A 23902-nucleotide genomic window follows, 5' to 3' on the forward strand; every position below is an offset into this window, starting at 1 on the left:
GTTTGGTCTCTGCCCTTATTATTATTATGTTGAGTTATGTGAGATATACTCAATTAACACCGGTGGCTGTGTACTATGCCGGGACGAAGTCAAGGCATAGTAACCAAAACAAAAAATTAAAAAAGTGTATCAGTGTGTGTGTGTGTGTGTGTGTGTCTGTATTCAGGAATTTCCTCACAATATGACATGTATTCAATATAGTAGCCTTCTGTAGTGTGATGTATGTATTTCTATTCAATTGTAATGTGTCCAGGCTTTTATGTAGTGTGTGTGGCATCACACCCGTAGAGAAGAGAACAACAGGTACAATAAGCACCCTATCCATCCTCCACAGATACCTTATTTCCTGGGCAAGCTGTGTACTTACTGACTTTTTAGGGCATGTGTTTTGTACATTGTGAGTATTTGGAATGGATATGTCTATAATGTATGTGATTTTCTTGTGTTTTTCAAGAAAAGTGATGTCTGGTCTGTTGTAAATTGTTTTATCTGTGATTATGGCTCTATCGTAGTACACTTTGTGCGTGTTGTTTTGCAATATTGTCTGTGGAATGTATTTGTAGTATGGTTTGTGGGTGTCTAATAATATGTGTTTCTTTGCAAGCTCTTGGCGTATTATATTTGATGTCTATGTACCATAAATAATCTGTATGAGCCAAGAGCTTGCAACCGGAAGTGATGTGTTGTATAGTTTCTGGCATGATGTGACATTTTCTGCATATGTCATTTGTGAGTGTTGTATCTTTGAGTTTGTGTTTTCTGTAGTTTTTAGTATTTATGACCTGATCCTGTATGGCAATGAAGAATCCTTCTGTTTCCCCAAAGAGACATCCCCGAGCTAACCAGCTGTTTGACACAGTTTTGTCAACAAAATCCTGGGCTAGGTTATAGGGATGTCTGCCATGGAGTGCCTTTTGAGCCCACGATTGCTTAACGGTGTGTATGCTTTTTATATGTTGTGTCGTGTCCATATGTTGTGAGTGTAAATTTAATGGTCTGTTATTTAAGTCTGCTTACGGACACTGCTTTATGTAACTGCGATGTTTCTTGCTTTTTGTAGAAAAATTCTCGCAGTGTCCGTATTTGTTTGTAGTAAAGGTTAATTATGTCAATCAGGCCACGTCCGCCATCTTTACGTGGAAGGGTTAGTCTTTCTATGCGGATTTAGGATGATGATGATGTTTATGCTTAGTACATGTTGTTCATGTTTTTGTTTGGAATTTCTCAAGATCTGTGTGAGTCTAATGTATAACTCCAAACAAAAATATGTGAGTACTGGGATGACATATGTGTTTATTGCTTTAACTGTGTGTTTTGTATTTAACTCTGTTCCGAGAATAGCATTCAATCTACTTTGGTATTCTTTAATTAATCTTTGCTTTATTTGTGTATGTTCTGTTAGTTTGGCCTGTTTAAATCCTAAATACTTGTAGAACTCGCCCTCTTCCATGAATTCAATAACTTCCCCATTTCGAAGCGTGTCTAAATTTAAATATTCAAATAAATTAGATTAATTAATAAAACTTAGTAACTTAGAAATGCTACATTTAATTATTTTTTATTCGTGTAGATTATAATGAAAGAACGAATTTCAAGCAAATGGACAACATCGTCATTGCTGTAATTGGCACGTTTGTTGGTTTTATAGTTTTTGCTATAATTTTGTCAATTACTTCTTACATAAAGTGAGATAAATCGACAAATTTTAAAAATAAAAAAAAGTTTAATTTATTTTTCATTGGATTTTATTTAATGTATTTAGAAGACAATCTTCGCTATCTTCCGTACAAGTAAACGAAGTTAGTACAGTTCAAATTCCACACGAATTCAGAAGAGGCCACATACCTCCTGAATTTGGGATAGTTCATACTCCTCCTGAAAATTCTGGTTTTAATGCAACTCCTCAAACACAAGTTAACGTCCGTACAAACAACCCAAGAGAACCAATTCTTTCAAATTCGGACAAACCTCCTTCTTATGAACATATAATGAGATCGTCTATTAATAGTAGTACGGTAAGTGTTATTATATGTTTAGTTTTAATTCAAATATATGTTTCATAAAAACCAGAATTTAATTTGAATAATTATTTTTATAAATTACTTTTTTACGGAAATTATTAATTACATAGTGAAAAATATAATATACAGCCAAAATCTCGTTAATGGGACTAGTTGAAGTGTCTTAAAAATCAACACTTTGTATTAACGAGGTTTGTACTAAACAAACTACAAAAAATCAACGGTCATATCATCAAGATGGAAAAAATTAATTTTTTTACAAATTATTTCACTATGTTTTGATTTATCAAACAATAATAACAGGAGTGTATGGATTGTTACACTCCTGTTATTAAACATACACCTATTGAGTATTATAGTATTATTAGAAATAATTAATGTTTATTTTGGATTAGAGTTAGTAGAGTAGAACGATGATTAAGCTGCTGTATATAACAGGGTGATGTAGCAGCCAAATTGAATCTGGCAGTTGGATACGCGTAAATGTTTACAAATTTAAAAATAACTTATTTGCTTGAATTTCAATTGAAATTGTTTGTTTTTAATTTTAAAATTATTAACTAATTGAAGTGTTTAATGTAGCAATTCAGTTACTTCGTTATTTCTATTATTAAAACAATAAAAATAAAAACTAATTAGTGAAACTACAGATTTTTAATCGTAAATCTCCCAATCCTGTTAACTTTCGGTTTCCAATGCACATGTCAATTGTCGTAACTAATCGTCCAGCGTTATCACGACAACGACACACTTCATAAATTATAATAAGTAATTTTAAGACATTTTGTGATTAAAAATTTAAATATATTTATTAAATCAAATTTTCTTTGAAAACAACTCTTTACTATTTTCATCTTTTTCAGTGCAATTTAATAGGTCACGAAGAAATTCCTGAAGAATCGTGTCCAAGTTATGCTTCAGCAATACAGAAATAAAATCGCATGTCTTTAATTAAACTAATATTAAAATAATTGATGGATGCAACTTTTAATATATGTAGATTGTGATCTTTTATATTAATAAAATCTTAACAAATAAAAAGTTATATATCTTGTTTTCAGATCCTAGATCTCAGGCATCAGTCTAAACACGAATGTAAGATCTAGCAAGATTGGAATGAATACGATATACGTATTTTATTAGTGGATGAATTTAATAACAACAATTAATGTTTATTCACCTTTAATTCTGCACAAAAATTTTTTTTCGACTGATCTTGGAAAGATTATTACGCATGCCTGCTGCTACAATTGCTAAGCAATGATCTTCATCAATATTCCTGGCAATTGGCTTTATATTGTTTTGAAAGAATTGACGTTGTAACAGGTTTGGATCGTCTAGATAGCACATTGACTGCCAAGCTGATGATAAAAAAAATTCCCTAGTGCTATTTGAAACTTTTTAATAACTTACTTAATTTCAATGCATAAAATATTTCTTGAATTCTTCGTGGCTCTTGAATTGTTCACATTTGAAAATTTTTAACTCTTCAAAATTTCAATTTTGACGATATTCATATATGCATGACTTGGGTTTCGGAAGATTTTATTCTATTTTTCCTTGGGCCCACGTCATTCAAATATGAATGGAAATGATCTTTTCAAATATTTTTTCCATATACAACTTTAATCAAATGCATGTTTTTTATCCGCCTCAATTCTGTCGCGATATGATAAAGTTGCGCGATGTCACTAGTGTTATTTCAGTCATACTTGCACGTCATAATAACAGTTTAACACATCTTGTACATTTTGAGTTCGTTATTAATTAATAGGCCTATATGTTTTTAAAACATATTCGATTTAACTGATTTTCGAAAATAGCAGACACTCGTCGTCTCCAATTAGTTCGTTGAATCGAGGGCTTACTGTGTTATCGATGATTCGATAATCGAACTATCGATTATTTTTCTTTAGAATAAATTAATCAGTAGTTGAAAGCCTCTGAATTATGAAATCACAATCTAGCAGTTTCAAATAAAAAGCTAAACAAATGAAAAATCGCTTGTAATATATCAATTGTTATCACCGTTGCTACCAACTAATTTTATGATATCAGCATTTATCTATATACTAAAAACCCCCGCATATTTTGGAATTATCAATTCTGCTTTATTAAGTGAAAGTTCATATTTCCTTTGAAATGTTATTTGAATTTGTTTTCTAGACTCATTTCTGCTAACTGAAGATAATTTTTACGTCTTTTTAATCATCTTATTAAAACAGAATGCATCGGATATTAAAGAATTGTAGTGTTATGACACTAGTAATTTTTTTCGGTAAACTCCGTATCAGGATTTACCCTGTAGTTGCGTATTTGTATTATTATACTTATTCCGGTTGTCACGTGCCGGGTTTTACCGTTAATCATTCGCCGTGATTAGACTGTGTAACGTATAGCTCACGTGTCTTTATTGGCGCGGAGTATAAATTGTGGGAGCGCCATGCTAGAGCTATCTTTTTTTCTTTTGGATTGGTCTGAATGAGGGAACTTCTACGGATACTACGAGGAGGTAAGGAGGGAGAATTCTGAATAGCGAGGTTCTGAGTTGTAACAGAAAAAGGAATCCATCGTCATCGAGACAAGAACATTGTGCGGACTCACGACGGTTATATTATATAACTTTTTTAGAGACGATTATTGCTGATATATAGTAATTTTCTTATTTGGTGGAATTTTATTCCTACTGACAACTTCTATCACCACGTGGCTGAGAATAAGGCTCTACATTCGTTGGGAGAATTGTCATCAATCGATCAGCGTATGAACCGTCAGTGTAAACCTTGTAAATATATTTAGTCATAATTTTAATATTTAGTATTAGGTTTAGATTACCAATTGTACTCGGTCAACCAATTACCAAACCGGTGGAGGAATTTGTTTGGTACTGTCGTGATTGATGTGTAAACCAATATATATATATATATATATATGTTATTAAATTTAATAATCACCATATTCGTCGTTTTTTCTGTTTGTAAAGTCATTCGTCTTACTCCCCCCCATTCTGTGAGCTTCGGCCATTCAACAGATTTACAGAATCTTTTATCGAAAAATGATGGTATTTATTTACAGAAAAATATTTCATATAAAAACTTGTAAAAAAATTCAACTCTGACATTCTATAGAAATAAAAACTGTCTTCTCAATTGTCACAACCGTATACCGCAATCATATCTATTTCAATTGCGATACGAAAATATGAGAACTGTTTGATAAACGAATCCACATGTTTCGTAGAAATGGACGGCCGGATGGTCGGACGGTTAAACTGGTAGTCTGACACCGCGCTACGTGGGATCAAATCCAATCTAGGTTGAAAAAAACGAGAATTTTTCGGCGGTGGTCTGTCCGGATGTGTTGGATCAGTCCTGCAACAACCAGCTGCTTCATTATGACCCTAAACGAACCCACAACAAATTTACTAAAAATGAGCCAGTTTGGAAAAGTTAATAAGAAAACTTTGCATCGCTTTCAACTATTCATATTTATAATTATTTAAGCTTTCGAAAAATTAAACATGATAGACAAAGGATTGTAACCGGTGCAATTTTTTTGCTATTGGGTTTCTGTCAATGTCAATGTTTTCGGTCATTCTGTAAGGGTTGACAATATTTAATAGTTGACCTTAACGAGCTGTTACAGAAAGTTACGGTGCAGAGATAGGGTAATATTTCCTTGCATATTGTAGTCTTACAATATACAGTAAACATTGATTTATTATTTAAAAAATTGAAAATGAAACGCTAATCATCGAATACATTTAATAAGGACATTCAAGCATAAAAAAGTCATTTACAAATTTATTATGAAGAGTTGAAGTTATATAATAGGGCAGTGTTTTTTTAACGTTTTTCTAATAGTGGCACTCCCATTTTTATAACTTTTTTTCTTGCGACAACTTTAGTTGTTTATCAATGTAGAATTACTGCAATTTCAGTACTGTACTTCTTATTAATACACACAAGTGTCATAACGCTGCTCATTTTACTAAAACAGAATTCATCGGATATTAAAAAATCTTTTATCCAAAAATGATGGTATTTACTTACAGAAAAATATTTTATATGGAAACTGGTAAAACATTCAACTCTGAAATTTTAATTGAAATACCATTAAACACTGGTCATGTGTTTAATGGTATTTCAATTACCATTCACGTCACACTAACAGGCCGGCCATGTGGAGTTTTCGGGCTTCCTTCACGTGTGTAGCATCTAATCTAATCTAATCTAAATATGTGGCAGTTTCCCATAGAAAGCCTACCCGGTAGCACTCCTCCTTGACAGGAGTGCTACCGGGTCACATTCCCTAAATGTTGCTCTGCGTTCTTTCATGAATTCATTTTGCGGCACCTCAGAAGTGTTACTGAGGCATTCTGGTTAATTAAAAGCCACTGTAATGGAGTATGAATTAAATGTAATTCAAATGTGGTTTGCTCTAAATAAGGTTACAAATTTTTTAGCAACTTGCTTTCTGTAATCTATACTCTATAGTATAGACTCCTATAGAGTATAGATTATTAGTATAGAGTCTATACTAGTATATAAAGAGGTAACTAAGTTTCGTTGTAACAGGTAATCTCCGAATCTACTCATCCGATTTTAAAACTTCTTTCACCAATATTTAGAATGGACCTTCAGGGTGGACATAGGCTATATATTATTCCGTTAAACATTCATATAAATTAAAAGATATCATATAGGATTAAGGCTTTTATGCCCAACAGATGGCGCTAACTCCGACGACCTAAGTTTGCTTTTCTGCGAGGCATTATGCCTTTCTGTGAGAATGGACTAAAGCAGATCATTTTCTATCTATCTATATAAATAAAATATAACGTTCGTTTGTTCCTACCAATTCCTTTGAAATTTTGACGCAACATTGCATTCAAATACGCACGTGTTTTTATATAATATACGTGTCGAAATTCCCCACCAACGGGGGAGATGGACGGGATTAAGGCTTACCGTAAAGAACTCGGCTTCTATTATACTATTTTACATGCGGTTTTTTTGCGTTTTAATAGGGTACGTCAACAGAATATACACTAAAAAGGTATTTTCCGATATTCCCCCGCGGGGAGAGGGACAGGAATAAGACTTACTATAAAGAACTCTGTTTTTATTTATACTATTTTAGATGCGGTTTTTTGTGGTTTTGGTTGCGTTTTAATAGGGTTCGTCAAGAGAATGTACACTAAGAAGGGATTTTTTAAAATTCTCCCCACGGGGGAAGTTTTATACATTTATAATAAATACATTTTGAGCCACAACAACGCGTGGCCGGGTCTGCTAGTACAATATAAATTGTTTTAAAAAAGACAATTCTTCACTGTTGTTTGACAAATTGCAGTTTTACTATTTAGGTGAAATATTACCCTAAAAACACGGTCACATCATTTTCGTATGTATATGTTACAGTAACTAGTTGAAACTAGTTTTTACTGGATGTCATTGTTAAAACTAGAATTTACTGCTAGTCAAAAATGAATTTGAGTTAAAACTAGTTTTAACTAGACAAAACGGGTTTTAACAAAATGGCTTAGTAAAAACTGTTTCGACCAAGGTCATTCAGCTAACACGTTCCTATAGTGTATGATGAATTTCGTATCGCTTTAACCCTTTTCTCCCCCGACATCTTGTTTACGTTTATTTTGCGATCCCTCCTAAGGCAATATAGGTCAGTCAGGAGATATTATTTTAAAAATTCACCAAAAATCAAATTATCATTATATCTATATGAAAAAAATCACTTACATTTATTAATATCTTTAGTTTTAAACACGATATTTTTCAATACATTTTATTAGAAAAATTTATAAGAAAAAAAAATAATATATATCAGAACTGACATATAAACTTGATAATTTGTAACATTTTGTGAAAATTAACATTGTCTAGTTACATAGTTGTTTGCTGGCACTGAGCCAGAAAGACATAGAATATTGTTTTGTACAATTCGATATAACATTTATGCATGTATGTTTATTCGTTGTGAAATTATCGCACATTATATCAAACATTTGTTTGAAATCAAAATTTTATACCGCTATCAACTAATATAATGAATTATTATACTTTATTCACTTCATATCGAACGAGATTATATCTGTTGTTAATAAATTTTACAAAAATCGATATTTACCAAAGTAACGATGAATCGGTACCCTCGAAGTTTTGCTTAAAAAGCCAGGGTATCGATCGATCGGTGCCTTCAGGGACAAAAGGTTAATTAATGTTAATAACACAGATGTGTGACCAATATTTTCAATAAATATCGTACTAAATAATACAAATGTTTTAATCCCAATCATCACTTTATTTATTTCCCCCAAACATATTTATGTAGCTAAAATTAGTTTTAACTAATATTAAAAGTTAAAAAGTTAATGTTTAATTTTAGTTTTATCTAAAATCAAAACATGTACAGCAGTAAATTTTAGTTTTAACTAGACAAAACGAGTTATAACAATGACATCCAGTAAAAAGTATTTTCAACTAGTTAAAATGCGTTTTCACTAAAAGACGGGTTTTTACTGTATCATATATATATATATATATTAATAGGATAGTGCTGGCCTGTGTTTCGTCTTAATCATATTTATTTTACACTGGATAGGAAATGTCGAAAGATAATTGATTTCCACCTCGTTTTACAATTTACACCAAACCAAGAATAATTCAAATTTAACTGTAGTTTGTGGATAGAAAGAAAAGGTTGCATACAATCAAACGTAGTGTTGTCACGCCTAATTTTTCGAAAGCCGATCATAGTTTTATGAATTAAGCAAAATATTAGTTAAATTATCGATTAACACAACTATACAATAAAAGAAATGCACATACAGTAGTTTCTTGTAGGCCTAATATTATGCATAATGATCAGAAAATAATGTGCATAGTCAGAAAAATCTTTAAACATTCTAAAAAAAATAGCCAAAACTCATATTAAAAACTTACGAAAATTAGAAAATTAATCTAAATTTTACGAGGACAATCGTCTTTATTCACAAACAAACATAGAAACCAACACATACCAGTAAAATACAGTTATGTTAAAGTAACTAAAAAAGATAACTTAATCACCAGCATAACTTAAAACAGCGATGACTTGTATCAAATATAATTTTAGAATCTATTGTAGTTTATCTTCAAATGACCTCGAACTTCGGCTATTGTTTTTTGAGAAACTATTCTGTTTGGAATGAAATCAATTATATTCACTTGTATAAATATGAAATACGTTATTTTATAAAGTTTCATTGAAAGTGGAGACACGATAACGATCATATTTTGTAGATAATTACGATTTCCAATGAAGTAATTCGCAATTATGATGAACGCAATCCGTCAGAGATAAGATAATATTTACACAGTTCAGTTATAATCTCAATAAGGTTGTTGCAGACGTGAAATTAAAAGATGGAATTAATAATTACAGCTGTATTCTTGGTTAACTTGTTGAATATTAATGCGATTTATATAGAGAAAAACAACAAAAACACGACACTAGTTATGAAAGAAAGGAACGAGCAATTATCCGATATAGCTTCCAAACACATTGTCAACGTAACAGAAATGAAACTGAAATCACATTTGGCAGGTAAGTTTTCAATAATCTAAATACTCTGTAATTTTCGTTAGTTTATATAAAAACAAAGAAGTAATTTGGATTCCGATATACTCGTATTAACTTTTGAAAAATAAAATAAAGGTTTCTTTTGTAAGAAGTTAAACAATATTGAGAATAAAATAATAACTAAGAAATTAAATTTACGATTATCTAATGTTAATTTTTTAATGTTTGTCGTTAATGTCTGAATTTTTTAATTTGTTAAGTAAGATGTGAAAGTTTAGATGCATTAATAAAATGATCACAGTAAATTTATTATCAAATGATGTAATTTTTAAAAAAGCTAAACATTATCTTTTGATAAATTTTGCTGTTTTTTCAAACTTACCATTTAAAAGAACTATTATGTGAAGACCCGAATATAAGTATAACGAGATTCGATTTAATTTTTTTATTTTATTTGCCAACCGATTTTTGAAAGTTAGGGTTAAATCAAACACAGAAACAAAGAACGGAAAAACACCCGACAAATTTTCTCATAAAATTTAATCATAAACCTTCGTTCCCACGGTAATACTTCCTTGTAGAAGATGAGTTAATTGTTGAAAAATAATTATATCATGTAATTCACCATTGGTCAAAAAGGACTTTCACCCTTGACGTGCATCGTGAAATCTCGAACCCGAGATCCCGAAATAAAAGGAAAACGAACGATGACGCAAGAAGGAGAAAAATTTCGACAACTGTCAAGTGAGTGTGTGTGTGCAGTGGATTATCGTCTCCCGCCGTTGAAGCCGTCCATCCCATCCATCCCATCCATCCGCATCCTTCGATTTGAACTTTAGTCAATTTGACTCTTATATTCTAACGAACTCTCGTTCTTCGGACTTTATCAACAATCTCAGGATTACCAAGGTATTTATCCTACTCGCGATGTTTTGTAAACTCTCTTTCTCTAGTCAATCGAGACGTGGTTTAATAATTCGATTCGATAATATAAATAATACCAATTATGTTAATTGATGTATTTCATATCAATCCCAAAATAAACGGGTATTTTTATCTAACTATAGAAGAGTGTGCGTTTCTTCCTCCATTATCATCATCCGGCATCCCACGATTCCGAAAATAATGCGTATCTATTCGCGAGAAATTTGATAGATTGGTGTCAGTTCCTGACGTGAACAGGATCCTACGATCCTCATCCGTAAATAAACATTGACCGCTCGATCCCTAGTCATCCTTTCGACAAACGAGGTCGGACCTCAAGGTCTTGTGCCGTTAAGAGGTAGAGAAGGTAAGAATCATCTTCCATCTCCTACCCTCGGTTCACCTCACAATTACATTTTATAATTAAAAGCTTCATAGGAAAAATGTGAAATATTAAATTTCTGCTATAAATAACAGTTTCGATTATACGAATAGATGTTATCAACATTATCCGATTCGATGAAATTGATATAGATAATGCTTAAAAAACAACTTATACCTGAAAATAATATAATTCACACTTAACAGTACAACTTGTAAAGACCGGATTTTGTACAAAACTTTATCTGCTTTAAGCGGTTTCTGTCATTATTTCAAAACGTAAACGTACATTTTTTTAAAACCAAGTTTTAATTTAGACATATTTATTGAAATTATACCAAAATAAAAGAAAAAAAATGCAGAAAATAAATTTTATGCATATGTTACGGCTAAAGCCCTTAAATCCGAAAAAGCAGGGATGAATTGGCTAATGTTAGCTTTATTCAAGTATTGTGGTTAACTAAAGCAAGTAACAATCTGTTAATTTTGAACTTGGCATGTAAAACGCACTTTATTCAAATTACAAGAAGATAAGGCTTATATTATCCAAGAAAAAAGGTGAACGAAGACAAAAATCTTAAAACTCGGATTTTACTCACTTCGTTCTGGATAAAGCGAGAAGAAAATTTGGAGTTTCACTTTGGCCAGATAATTTGCGATCTTTCTAAACTTCGGATGTTCTCAACTCGGAAAAAGAGAAAGCGTATGAATATGAAGCACGTGTCAAAAAGTAAAACATCGAGTTTTTTTACTGTGTATGTAGATAGATGCCATCTTGGGAGAAATAGTTGCTAAAATTGGATTTCCATACTCTCCCTTTCTCCCTGCCTTTGTCTTCTTTATGATTAACGGTAAAATATTTGGAATAACAATTTTTTGTCTTAAACATCTGAATGCATCGGAAAAGCAAGCAGAACGTTGTTCCTTCTGTTTTAAAACCGAAATGGCGTGAGGACACGAACACAAATGCGTAAAATACAGTATAATTACGGACAGAAACAGAAAAATAATACTTTCTAAAGTTTTTGCCAAAACCGTGCACAAAATTAAGTGAAGTTTCTTCTTTTTACATTCTAGAAATTTTTCTAGGTATAGATAGACACTAGAAGTCTTTTTCAACGATATTCATTCTAGTTACGAAATGCCGAAGAGCTCAAGCTCCACCAGCACATCACCAAGCAAGTTAGTTACGAAATTTATTAAATTTATTTCGACTCGAAAAATGGTACACAAGTTTCTCTGGCACGTGAATGATCCAAATATATTTAAATTTATTGTAAGATTTAATGTACAGTACAATACAGGTTCGAGATTATATATTAAGGTTTATAACTTTTTATTCATATTTTACAACTTGTTTAATGTTCAGCTCCTACTGATTATATTAATTATAGTTCGTGTATCAGCGTTTCGTAAAGCTTAAGTTATGAATATTATGTTTCCGAAACAACTAACGAACTTGTTTAACTAAATTATTTTTTAAAATTCATCATCGTATTTGTAAAATAAATATTGACAAAGTGAATTAAAAAGCCTGATTGATCAAGCGCTATGATTCCATCTTTGACAGGTTCTAACTAATTAAATATAATAATAGTAGTAAGCTCATAGCACATGGTTTTCTGTCTACATCTCATGGATTTCACCTCAGATATGATATTTTGTGAAAAAATTTCGTAAGTGACATCTTTGGGAGGTTCTTTCTCTCACAGGTTTTACTCTATACAACATGTAGTTTTATTTCTTTTTTAATATTTGGAATTTTATATAAATTTATATTCTATTTCAGCAAAACCGAAATGTTTGCGTACTTGTTGGTGGTTACAAGGAGGATGTTACAATATGACTACAAATACCTGCTATTGTCCAAACGACACCGTAATGATTGGAACTCAATGCTTTGGCAAAAGTAACAAGTAAATTTACTTTTTCGTTTTCATTTTCGTCGGATGAATAAAATATCTTTTAAAACAATTAAAAGACAAAGTCGTTCCAAAAATTAGACGATCACCATTTTTATTTTCCTTTAGTGTTCAATAACCAAATCAGACAGCCAGACTTTCCTTTGTAGGCTACTTAGGTGCCCTTTTTAAAAAGAGTTACTTAAAAAACACACAGAAAACTAATTATTCCAAACCATTGTCTTTTAGTTGTTTTAAAAAGTATTTTATTCATCCGACGAAAATGAAAACGAAAATATTGTCAAAAATTCGTCACTAGAGGGACATTCCGACGTAATCTGCATTTGTCAGCGCCAATCCTCAACAGATAAAAGGAGCCGAAATCCCGAACAGATAAGGATGAATCATCACAAGACGATGTAAGATTTACCAGTCCAATTTTAAGAAATTATTTGATTTTAATTGGTTTTCTGTGTGTTTTTTAAGGAACTCTTTTTAAAAAGGGCACCTAAGTAGCCTACAAAGGAAAGTCTGACTGTCTGATTTGGTTCTTGAACACTAAAGGAAAATAAAAATGGTGATCGTCTAATTTTTGGAACGACTTTGTCTTTTAATTGTTTTAAAAAATTTACTTTTTATTAAGTTAGATTATATACTGTATATAATATAGAAATATATACAGTACAATGTATACTGTATATGAATATTATGAATGCATTCATATTATTCAGAAATAGAGTTCATACCTCGAGAGAAATCCCTATTGGAAGCCAAACACTGTTGCAACAAGGGGAAACATCATTTCCTCCGTCTTCATTTATTTTTCTTTTTCATAGTTTTCATCTTTTTTAATAAAAGCTGAAATTTTCTCAATCGATTTTAAAAGGTGCATATTGTTTCCCTGCAGGGAGAGATTCAGAGCACTCGGCTTTTCAAAATATCACAAGTATGCTAGTTTCACCAATAAATTTTCAATCAGAAAATTTTCGGCATACTTGTGGTCTTTAAGAATAATATAAATTTCCTGTCTCAGTTGAAACGTACGAGAAAAAACATTACCTCAAGAGAGTCATCGCTCGCTCATGGTAATGTTTTGTACTCTCTCGAACTGCTGTAGTACAACAAAGACGTGTGCTCGGATCCCACATTCTCACATAGTTTTTTGAAAAATCTTGCCTTCAACGGCCGAATTTTTATAAAGTTTACTACATTCACAACATATTCTAAGGCCTGGTTCAATGTAGAATTCGGATACTGTATTTTGATGCGAGTGCTTCCCTGTGAATAACGAAATGGGTCCACAGTGCATAAGGGTTTTTGCTTTGGAAAAGTGCTTGCAATCTTCTATAAAATACGGGCATAGAACGAACATCAACAGTAAAGATACCAATGCATTTGGTCCACTGAAAATTATTTTCGGAAATAAAAATATCAAGGATCTCAAGCAATTCGTGAGCCTTAGCACCAGCAGTGATACTTTACAGAAGAGAAAGTATTCTACAATGTTATTATTATCTATAAACTGTAAATAGCAAATCAAGTGAGCATCATTATTATTACTTATGTTTTCATCCAGCTGCAATCAAAATTCCTTCTTTTCTATTTTTTCGATAACTGAACATTGGAAGTCTTTCTCTATGTGCTATATTCGGCGATTGATAGTGTTAATGGACAGAGGCACTTTTGAATGCTGCTACCCAGCAGACCCACTGATCATAATGTTCACCATATCTACAGCAGCTGGCAGAGTGAGTTTGCCTGCGATGGTATGAGGCTTTTTACATTTTGCAATTCCACGTGCCACCTTTATCACTGAGTTAATGATTTGCTTCAAGTCTGCTAGATGTCGAATCTTATCACATTGAATTGAAAGTGGAAGTAAAATTATGAAAATTTTATAATATTTCGCGGCGCACACTTTTGGAACCGCTTTACAAATGTGGTAGTGTAATCTTTTTTAAGGAAACATCTTGAAAAAGATAAAAAAATACTTGATATTAATTAGATATCATTCGGAGAAAATATGATGACCATATTAAAGAAAAAAAATAAGATGTTCCTTTATAACAGTGGTTTTTATTTAAAAAAAAAAAACACTTTCTACTCTGTGGGCACTAAGAGTCAGTCCATTATGGAACAAAAATCACCACAAATCTGGAAGAATGCTTCATTAGCTTTAATTTACAAAGACTAATTTACGAAAGAAGAAATAAAAGCTCACCAGTCTCTTATCAAACTTATATAAAATTCTCACAAAAGTAATCATCAATAGGTTCATTGATAAACTAGGTAAATAGACTGACCAACCAGTGAAACAAACGGGATCCCGTAATGGATATAGCACAATAAACCATATTCATACAATAAGACAATTAAGATAGAAGAACACGTACTTTTTGTATGTATGGAATATAGAAAGTATTTGTTGCGTTTTGTCGATCTACGACTTACGCACAATCTTGCGCTGACAATCGAAAAGTTTGGGCACCACTGTTTTATGATTACAGCAGAGAGTTATATTTGCCAAACGATTTTTTTCACCAAATCTACCATTATGTTGTAATTTTTATCTTTTCATTGCAACTGCGGTTTTTTATTTAATATTACTTCCTTAGTTTCTTCTTGACATCGTTCTTTTTACTTTTTGAGTTTTGTTTTGCTTTATTATTTTATTGTATTTAGTAGAGACTTTGCTTGTTACAATACCATTTTAAATTATTTGCACTAAAGTTGGCTATATTTCCAAGTTGTGCATCTCCCACATTCATTCCATAATTGTATTGTCATCCATTAAGTCACAGCTGCGTAGCTGGTTACAAAAACTTTGAAATAACTATACCGTTTTCACATTGATATAGACTGCGTACAATGAAATAAGCTTCCCTATCGCAATTATTAAAAAAATCTTTTTTAAATGTAAGTTATGGAAACCAATTCTGCAATACCAATATAGACGATCATCGATAGAAAATATTGAGCTACATTACCTTTATTTATGACCTATAGAGAGAGTATAGATATCTCATAGTAAAAATTTCGCTAAGATGTAGTCACTTATCGGCTGCTGAGGCCTGTCTTCTCAACCGTGAATGTTCTGTATAAGTCAGAAAATGGCGTCGGAATATCCAAAATTCTCAAAGATCCGCAGATTTCCGATTCCTGTACTAAGTGAACTTTTCCTATGCCCATAGGGCCGTCGAGATAGGATATTTCTCTCGGGATCGTAAAAATCTTAGAGACCCATAGTAAATCCTACTCTTATAAAATTAATGGATCAGACTAGGTCCACATATGAAAGATGACGAAGAACGTGCGACATATTTAGATCTACCTACTCTGAAAATTTCTAGGTTAATTCGACCTGACCGTATCCTTATGGTAACTTTACTGCATCGGCTGTCGGCCGTTACTTTTATTTGCATTAGGAACATTTATAACTAGGCCTGAATTTATTTCTTTACTTGAGTATATTTAATTCACTCGAAATCTTCGCGTTATTTTAAAAAATAAATTTAAAAAATATGTATGATGTAATGTAACTGTACTCATGCCCAAAAAATAAATATGACCATTAATTTGGCTTTATCAGGAATTACTAATCAGAACAGAGTGAAATTTTACATATAACGTATTACCCCGTCTTGAATGTCTTATAATGAGCGAGCATACCGTTATATCCACATATATAGGCATTCCGTTATATTCCAATTGAAAAGTAGACGAGGAAAACTTTACTTTTGCGATTAATATTAATATTATTTAATGTTATTGTATACTAAAAATCCTACTGTTAAAAATTTGTTTTGAAGTTAAACTACAGTTAGTTCTACACAGTACAATTAAATTTTTCGGTCCTGAGAACATTCTGAAACAATTGAAATTTCATTGTCTTTATTAGATTCGCTGCTTACATTAGTTTTACTTGTACAGTACCTTCCGTGTTACTGTCACTTTTGTGGGTACCGAAGAGGGTCGACGAGGTCAGACCTCTGGTTAATGTCGGCAACAAGTCGGGGGGGGGAATTGCCCACTTGTCAGAAATGGCTTAATTTGTCGGTAGGGATCCCGTAGGGACGGGACTGCTTTTTATCTGGTCGAGTGTAGGAAGGAAAGTGGAGTCGTGGTAAGACGATAAGCGAATATTCGAGCAAACAAGACACCATTTAACAGGATAACAACGATTTAATGGAAAACAAAATATACGTTACAAAAATCTGACATTAAAAGGAGTGACATATATATATATATACATATATATATATATATATATATATATATATCCCTATCACGCGACGGGAGAGAGAGAGTTCACATAAACGGGTTCCATACCTCTGGGACAATCAGCAATTCAAATATGCTGTTCGTCACGATGATCGAATATTCCTTTCTAGGGAAGGTTCGATGGCACTGGAGGCACAATAGTCAAATATATTCCGTAGGCACAAAGGGTAAGATCGCGACTCGATCTTAATCGATGAAAGACTCTCCACCGGGGGAGGAAGGAAACATCTTATATATATCTTTTTGCTGGGAATTTTGGTCACGTGCAGGTGCTTAGGCCATAGGTGTTCCCGGGATTGGAAACAATACGGCGAATTCGGGCGCTAACTATAAACTTAAGTTGCAAGATGATCTGTACTCAGCGTAAGAACAATGGATAGTTGACAGTTATACGGCCGGGGACGCATGTTTTCTCGTCCAGGACCGTTTGTAGGCAGGATGTTTATATCCAGGACAGTTTTTAGCAGGATGTTTATAATAGGAAAATTTTCGAGTCGATATGGGGAACAATTTTATTATAATTCGTATTATATTCGGATTATATCCGGATATAAGAAAGGGGTAATTATTAATTCGGATATAATTTATTATAATTTTGTGTCAAGAGGATTTCCAGATCTCACACTTTTATGCTCGCTTTCCGGAGAATCTTCCACAAAATCTATCAGTTCTGGTACACATCTCTTCTCTCTGACACCCGAAGTGTAAAATGCAAAAGATACGCTACTTGAAGTAGGCGTAATCCATATTTTTCAAACGACGACCTCACCACCTCATTAACTATGCTTCTCCGCGCATCGCAAACTATTTTACGACTTCCTCATAGGAAGCAGACTTTCTGTTTCCTTTATTCTCATTAGCAATCCAGTCTTCCTTTTTTCACACCTTGTCTTTAAAAAGTTTATTCATTTGAGTGTTAAAGAGGTCATACCGTCTGGAATATAGTCAATATCAGTATTTTCTTGTTTCATTGTGGCTTGTAAAATGTGACCGAGTCGAATCCCTTTAACGAGTTTTATAGGGGAGATGGCGCACTTTTACAGTTTAATACTCTGTCACTAGATGCATTCAGAATGTTATTCTTTGTTTTGTTAACCAGCCCTTGAGCATTCATCTTGCATTTTGATGTTTTCGGGAAACTGTCGACATATTTTTTAATATTTTATATAATAAAATAGCTTTTTTTAAACAACAAACTATATGATTTTCTTTTATCCACTTTTACCTACAGGATTTCTAATAAAACAATGTAATATCTAATAAAATTCTTGAAAACTCGATGTTTACAGGGCTCGAAACTCAGCCAACGGATTCGAATGCTCAAATGCTTTCATAGGGAAAAATATAACGGCATGCCTTAATATACGAGATAATTATAAATTTTGCTTACTGTAAAAAAAAGAAACAAATCCAATTTTCCCATATTACGACCCGCCTTTAACAGGGTAATTCTTAGCGTATTACATGCTTTAGTACAACTTGTACAACTAAGTACAACTTAGTACTACTTAGTACTAAGTACAAATAAGTACAACTTGTGTATTCTTTATGCAATAAAACAATTGAAAAGCAAAACTTTTATGTAAATTACGTCAAACTAAAAACATAAAGCATTGTAAAATATCTTTCTGCTCAGGAAATTATTAATATGGCATGTAATTGTCTCCTCCATGCGTAAACGCTGCACAGCGATTACTTATGCTGGTCATAAAACTATTAATACGTCCATTCTTAAAGATCCAAACGGCCATTCTTAAAGATAAGCATCTTAAAGATCCTGGAATGTTATTGGTGGAGGAGGAACGGTTACAACTCCTTTTTCTAGTGCATCAAATACACGTTCTAGGACGTGTATTTGATGCACCATCAGATTTGTGGTGATTTTTGTTCCATAATGGACTGACTTAAATGGTCCTCTTAGTGCCCACAGAGTAGAAAGTGTTTTTTTTTTCTTTTTTAAATAAAAACCATTTCTATTCGAAGATCTTTCTGACCACTCCATAACACGAGTATCTTCATTGTCAACAAAACCATAGACGAGAGTAACACCGGACATTATCTTCCATGTAAACGAAATCTTCATCATTGTATCTCGGAAAAGTCTCATATGGGATTCCAATATGTCATTTTTGTACTTACTTGTAGTGATGACATTCCTTACAAAAACGTGGAACTCAGTCAAGCTTGTTTATTTCTTGCTCTATAAAATGGACGCTTAAGTTTATATTTTTTAGACGTGAGTTGTAGTCCAATGATCGCGAACTTATGATCAGTGTGTCATATTTATGCCATATCAATCTATATATGCTGTCATTTGCGTCTGTTATATGATTATTTTTTAACGTTAAGTAAAGTATGTAATGATATACTATGTTAATATATAAATTAATTATGTAATATTTTTACGAAGGTTATTTAGGTGAGTTTTGTTTCTATGATAAACAGTGCCAGGCTCCTAATTCGGGCTGCTTCATAAGTTCCTTTGCCAGAACATGCCAATGTAAAAGTAATTATGTAAGAATATATTATTCATGTTATGAAACAGGTATGTTTAATACTATTAATAAATATTAGAACGTAATTTTGAATTTTGATATTGTTTAAAATACTATAATTTTAATTAAGTTTAAATCTTTTATTTTCTTAAATTATTACAATTGATTACATTTGCTTAGAGGAAAATTAATAAACTAATTCTAATTGAATATTTTTTTAAAAATAATTTTTGAATTGAAATAACATGACTTGCGGTTTGTATCGGAAGTTTATGTATAGTTAATCGGGGCCTACCACCACTATTATTTCCACATCTCGTCTTGAATTTCATTTATGTAATACTATTCTGTAGATTAAGGAATGACAGGCAGACATACAGACGGATAGTGTGACACTGTATTTTATTTTGTCTCATCCTGTACTAAGTTATTTAATTAATTTGTTAAATTGTATTAACGTCAGTTTTTATGTAATACTTTAACTTCCTTGTAACGAACTATGCGATTCATACAATAAAAAATTGAATTAAATTGAATTAATAATATTATGAATTATTATTAATAATTGAATACCAATTAATTAATTCTTAATTATAATTCTGAAGATTATTTTTTAAATATTTAAACAAATTGTATAAAGTAATAATGTGTCATTTTTACAAAGTGTCTTTAGGTGGATTTTGTCTTACTTCTGAACAATGCAAAACTCAAAATTCAAGATGTGTGAATTTTTGTATGTGCAAGTATGGATATACACGACATGGTGATAAATGTTTACCAGGTATGTTTACTCAGCTTAATATTTAGTTATAAATATAAAAAATAGATAAACATTTTTATATGTAAAATCGATCAAGTTAGATATAAAACTCGATAAATTTGTTACATTGTCTTTCTAACAGAAAATTTGGATGAAGTGCGGTCTAATTACAGATTCTTAGCCCTTAAAATTTTTGAAATGCCCCACATCTATTCCATTTTCGAAATAAAAAAAATGAAATATGAAATACAGTATTTTTATATCTGGAGAAATTTCTGTTAAAAGATAAATTACAGTACATCTACTATTATACTTTATAATACAAATTTATCCATATATTAATTCCTCAGTCTAAATAGATTTGATTGAAAATTTCCAATATGGTTCCCATTATATTATATCGAAGACCGGAGGACCGAGGTGATTAAGGCGTCAGTCTACCGGTCTGGCAAATTCGGCATAAAGTGCGAGCGAGCCATCCCAGGAATTTCCCACGGGCCGTAATTATGCATCTGTCAGACGATTTCTCTTTAGCACCCGGCCGTCACCATTGGGTGCTTAGTTATGGAAAATTACCCTCGCCGTGCCATAGAGCGGAAAGAGTTAGAAAATGAAAAAAAGCATCGTCTAACTACAAATACTGTATAATAAAATATTTAGAATTATATATTGGTCAAAATTTAATGTAGTTAATAATCAGTGGTAGCTCAGTACTCGAACTCCATTCGTTCCTGAAAGCTGTTCGAGTACCGAATGAATTTTTATCACAAGGAATAATGTAAAGTAGATTAATCGGTTCAGGCCTCACAAAAATACAGTTATTTAAGCATTTTAACTAAAATTTAACACAAATTTAATAAGATGTTTACAAGCCGGAATGCATAAATAAATAAACAAAAAATTCGAAGTTTAGCAGTTTTCACTTGAGTGACAGCTACGAGAAGACTGACATATCTCTTTTGTTTCAGCCTGGAATACCCATACGCAATAATAATTGGCAAAATACGCCTATTAATTTTATTTGGTTGAACAGAAGTTTTTATTTTTAACAGTTGTGAAATTTAACACACTATTGCAAATGTGAGTTTGTGTTCTTTGTTCAGAAGCTTGTTTTGAATTTTTTTACTTTACGTTTTGTTTGAGTAAAATCGAGTCCAAATGTCTGTAGATAAAATGCATATTTGGCATTTTATGCTTTTTGAGTTTCGGAAAAGATGTGCAATATAAACAGCAAAAGTAATTTCAGTCAATTCAGTCAATCTGTATGGTTGTGGAGATATCTGAAAGATCGTGTCTATAGAGGAGGCATACGAACTGTGCCTGAATTGAAAGCAAGCATAACATGCCATGCCATATTGCTGCAGTTTCTGAAGAAATCTATGGGGCTACCGTTCAACACGCTCTAAGGCGCTTTGAACATGTCATTGACGCAAGTGGATTGCGCATTGAACAAATGTCATAAATAAAAATTTTTTGCGTGTTTCCATCTTGTGTTTCTTGTTATTCATATGCCATTTTTTCATCTAGTGGTAGAAATTTGAACTAATTATTTTTTTGCATTTTCCTTTTCCCCATGGTCCATATAACGTATATACCAAGTTTCATAGAAATACGTCAACGAGAATGGACTATATATAGGTCTGAGTAGGGCAACTTTAATTATAACCACCCTGTATATTTATTATACATGAATTATTCATTAATTTCCCATAGATAACGTGTGTAATAAAACTGTTGATTTTATTTTATTTACTTATATTATCAGTATGATAGTGTAAATACAAAGGTTACTTTCAATAGTTACTGTTAGACAGTGCAATATAACTGTTATTTTCGTAACAATCAATATTTTAATTGAAATTATTACGAGAATTCAATAATCTGAATTGTAATAGTTACTTTTAGTGTTACGAACAATTTTCGATTTGAATGTTTGTCTAATAATTACCTTTTAACTTTATGTTCTTTTACCGTGTGTTGTATACAGATCCGTGAAGAGCGATCAGGCTGACCAGAGCTACTGAATAACTAGCGGGCCTTCTATCCCTTCTGACGTAACGCTCCATATTTATCACATTTCTTTTTCTACCTTTAAGCACTTCAAGTTACATAAATAATTTTTTTAGATTTTTTTGAATTGAAATTTTATTAAACAAACTCTAATCTGTGTCCCTGCAAAAGTTAGGGTTTCAGGTTTTTAATCCCAACTTCCCATCCCTTTAGTCGGCTCTGATAATATAGTATATAGAATTATTTATACATATTTACATTATATATATATATATATATATATATTCAGATAGATACTATTATTTTAAAGTATTTAATATTTATTAAGATTTTAAAATATTTTTCTTCAGGATCTATCAATTACGATTCAAAAACATTTCGGCAACTGGATGACGGTATTATCGCTTTACTTGCCATATTTGTTGTAATTGTTTTTGTGATTATCATCATATCAATCATTTCTTGCTTAAGGTAAACAATATTGCACACTTTAAAAATGAAATTAAAATTCAAAATTTGTTTATTCTAGTTTCTTTACTTACAGAAGACAATCCAGATTTCAAACTAATGAAGCTAATACAATTCAACCTCCACCCACAATATTTTCAGTTCAACTACCTCCAGAATACAGTTCGAATATAAATGAGAGAACTCTTCAGTCGCAAGCTAGTGAATCAAATCTACAAAATACAGATAAACCTCCTTCTTACGAAGAAGCTGTTAGATCATATGAATAGTCATATTATAATGAAATGTAAAAATATTTTTCTTTATAAATAAATCCATTAATAGAAACAAACCGTTCTTTTAAAAAATTATTATTTATTACTTTTTAGGCAGTTAAAAGAGAAATCCTAACACTTATCAGATAGATCTGTAAGGTGTTTATGGCATAAAGTATTTTTGAAAATATTAAATAGTTATACAGTATTAATAGACAGAGCTAGGAAAAGGAATATAATAAAATAATAAAATACTTATAGAAATGGCAATAAATGATGAATGCCAATGTTTTCTATTATAAATACAGATAAATAATAGTCAAAGAATTGAGTTTAATATCCTATAGAAAAAATTTCTACAACAATTTGTAGATAACTTTCATCCTTAAAAGTATAAGGACTCAATATAATATATACAAGAGGTACTAAAGGATTGCCATGTCAATACATAAACAGCTGTTCAGCCATTTAAATTAAAAAATTGAAATTTATTAGAAAATGGAGAAAAATATTTATGTAAAATTTTCAGACTTCTGTTTTGTATGTTACTGTAGAATGTTAATCTTAAACCCTCTGAAAAGTAGTTGATGGTCTGGAATTGTCTGATAATCTGGCACCCTAATATTCTTCGAACTGGAATTTGTTTGAAACGTGGTGTGCTAGATTCCACATAATAATATAATCATTAACACTTTTCCAGGTTATCAATCAATTTTAACACAGTATTCATGCATTTTATCATAATCTTATCGTGATTAAAGTGTATGTGTAAACAAATTGGAAGCATATAGCAGCGTATATTGGTAAAAATTGTGCAGCAATGTCT

General features: G+C 31.7%; 2 protein-coding genes across 4 annotated transcripts in view; both read left to right on the plus strand.

The window, feature by feature from the left end:
• The window catches only part of LOC136977922 (uncharacterized), a 30073-nt gene extending 27106 nt beyond the window's left edge, over positions 1-2967 (plus strand). Inside the window, exons 5-7 of the mRNA XM_067273537.1 lie at positions 1571-1685; positions 1763-2015; positions 2885-2967. Coding sequence (XP_067129638.1) covers positions 1571-1685; positions 1763-2015; positions 2885-2956 — 440 coding nt within the window. The 3' untranslated portion in view covers positions 2957-2967. The remainder of the gene's footprint in view (positions 1-1570; positions 1686-1762; positions 2016-2884) is intronic.
• Positions 2968-9440: 6473 nt separating this feature from the next.
• LOC136977927 (uncharacterized) lies at positions 9441-23165 on the plus strand. 3 transcript variants are annotated; one of them, XM_067273542.1, is made up of 6 exons: positions 9441-9626; positions 12697-12816; positions 19500-19634; positions 20249-20365; positions 22705-22825; positions 22899-23165. In XM_067273542.1, exons 1-6 carry the CDS (start codon positions 9446-9448, stop codon positions 23089-23091), a joined length of 867 nt encoding a protein of 288 aa, XP_067129643.1. In that variant the 5' UTR covers positions 9441-9445; the 3' UTR covers positions 23092-23165. The 3 variants fall into 3 exon arrangements, with proteins under 3 accessions (XP_067129643.1, XP_067129644.1, XP_067129645.1); XM_067273543.1 differs by lacking the exon at positions 12697-12816; XM_067273544.1 differs by lacking the exon at positions 12697-12816 and having other exon boundaries at positions 19509-19634.
• Positions 23166-23902: the final 737 nt, after the last annotated feature.

Source organism: Centruroides vittatus, unplaced genomic scaffold (genome assembly GCF_030686945.1).
Source record: "Centruroides vittatus isolate TY-2023 unplaced genomic scaffold, ASM3068694v2 contig_482, whole genome shotgun sequence".
NCBI lineage: Eukaryota > Metazoa > Arthropoda > Arachnida > Scorpiones > Buthidae > Centruroides > Centruroides vittatus.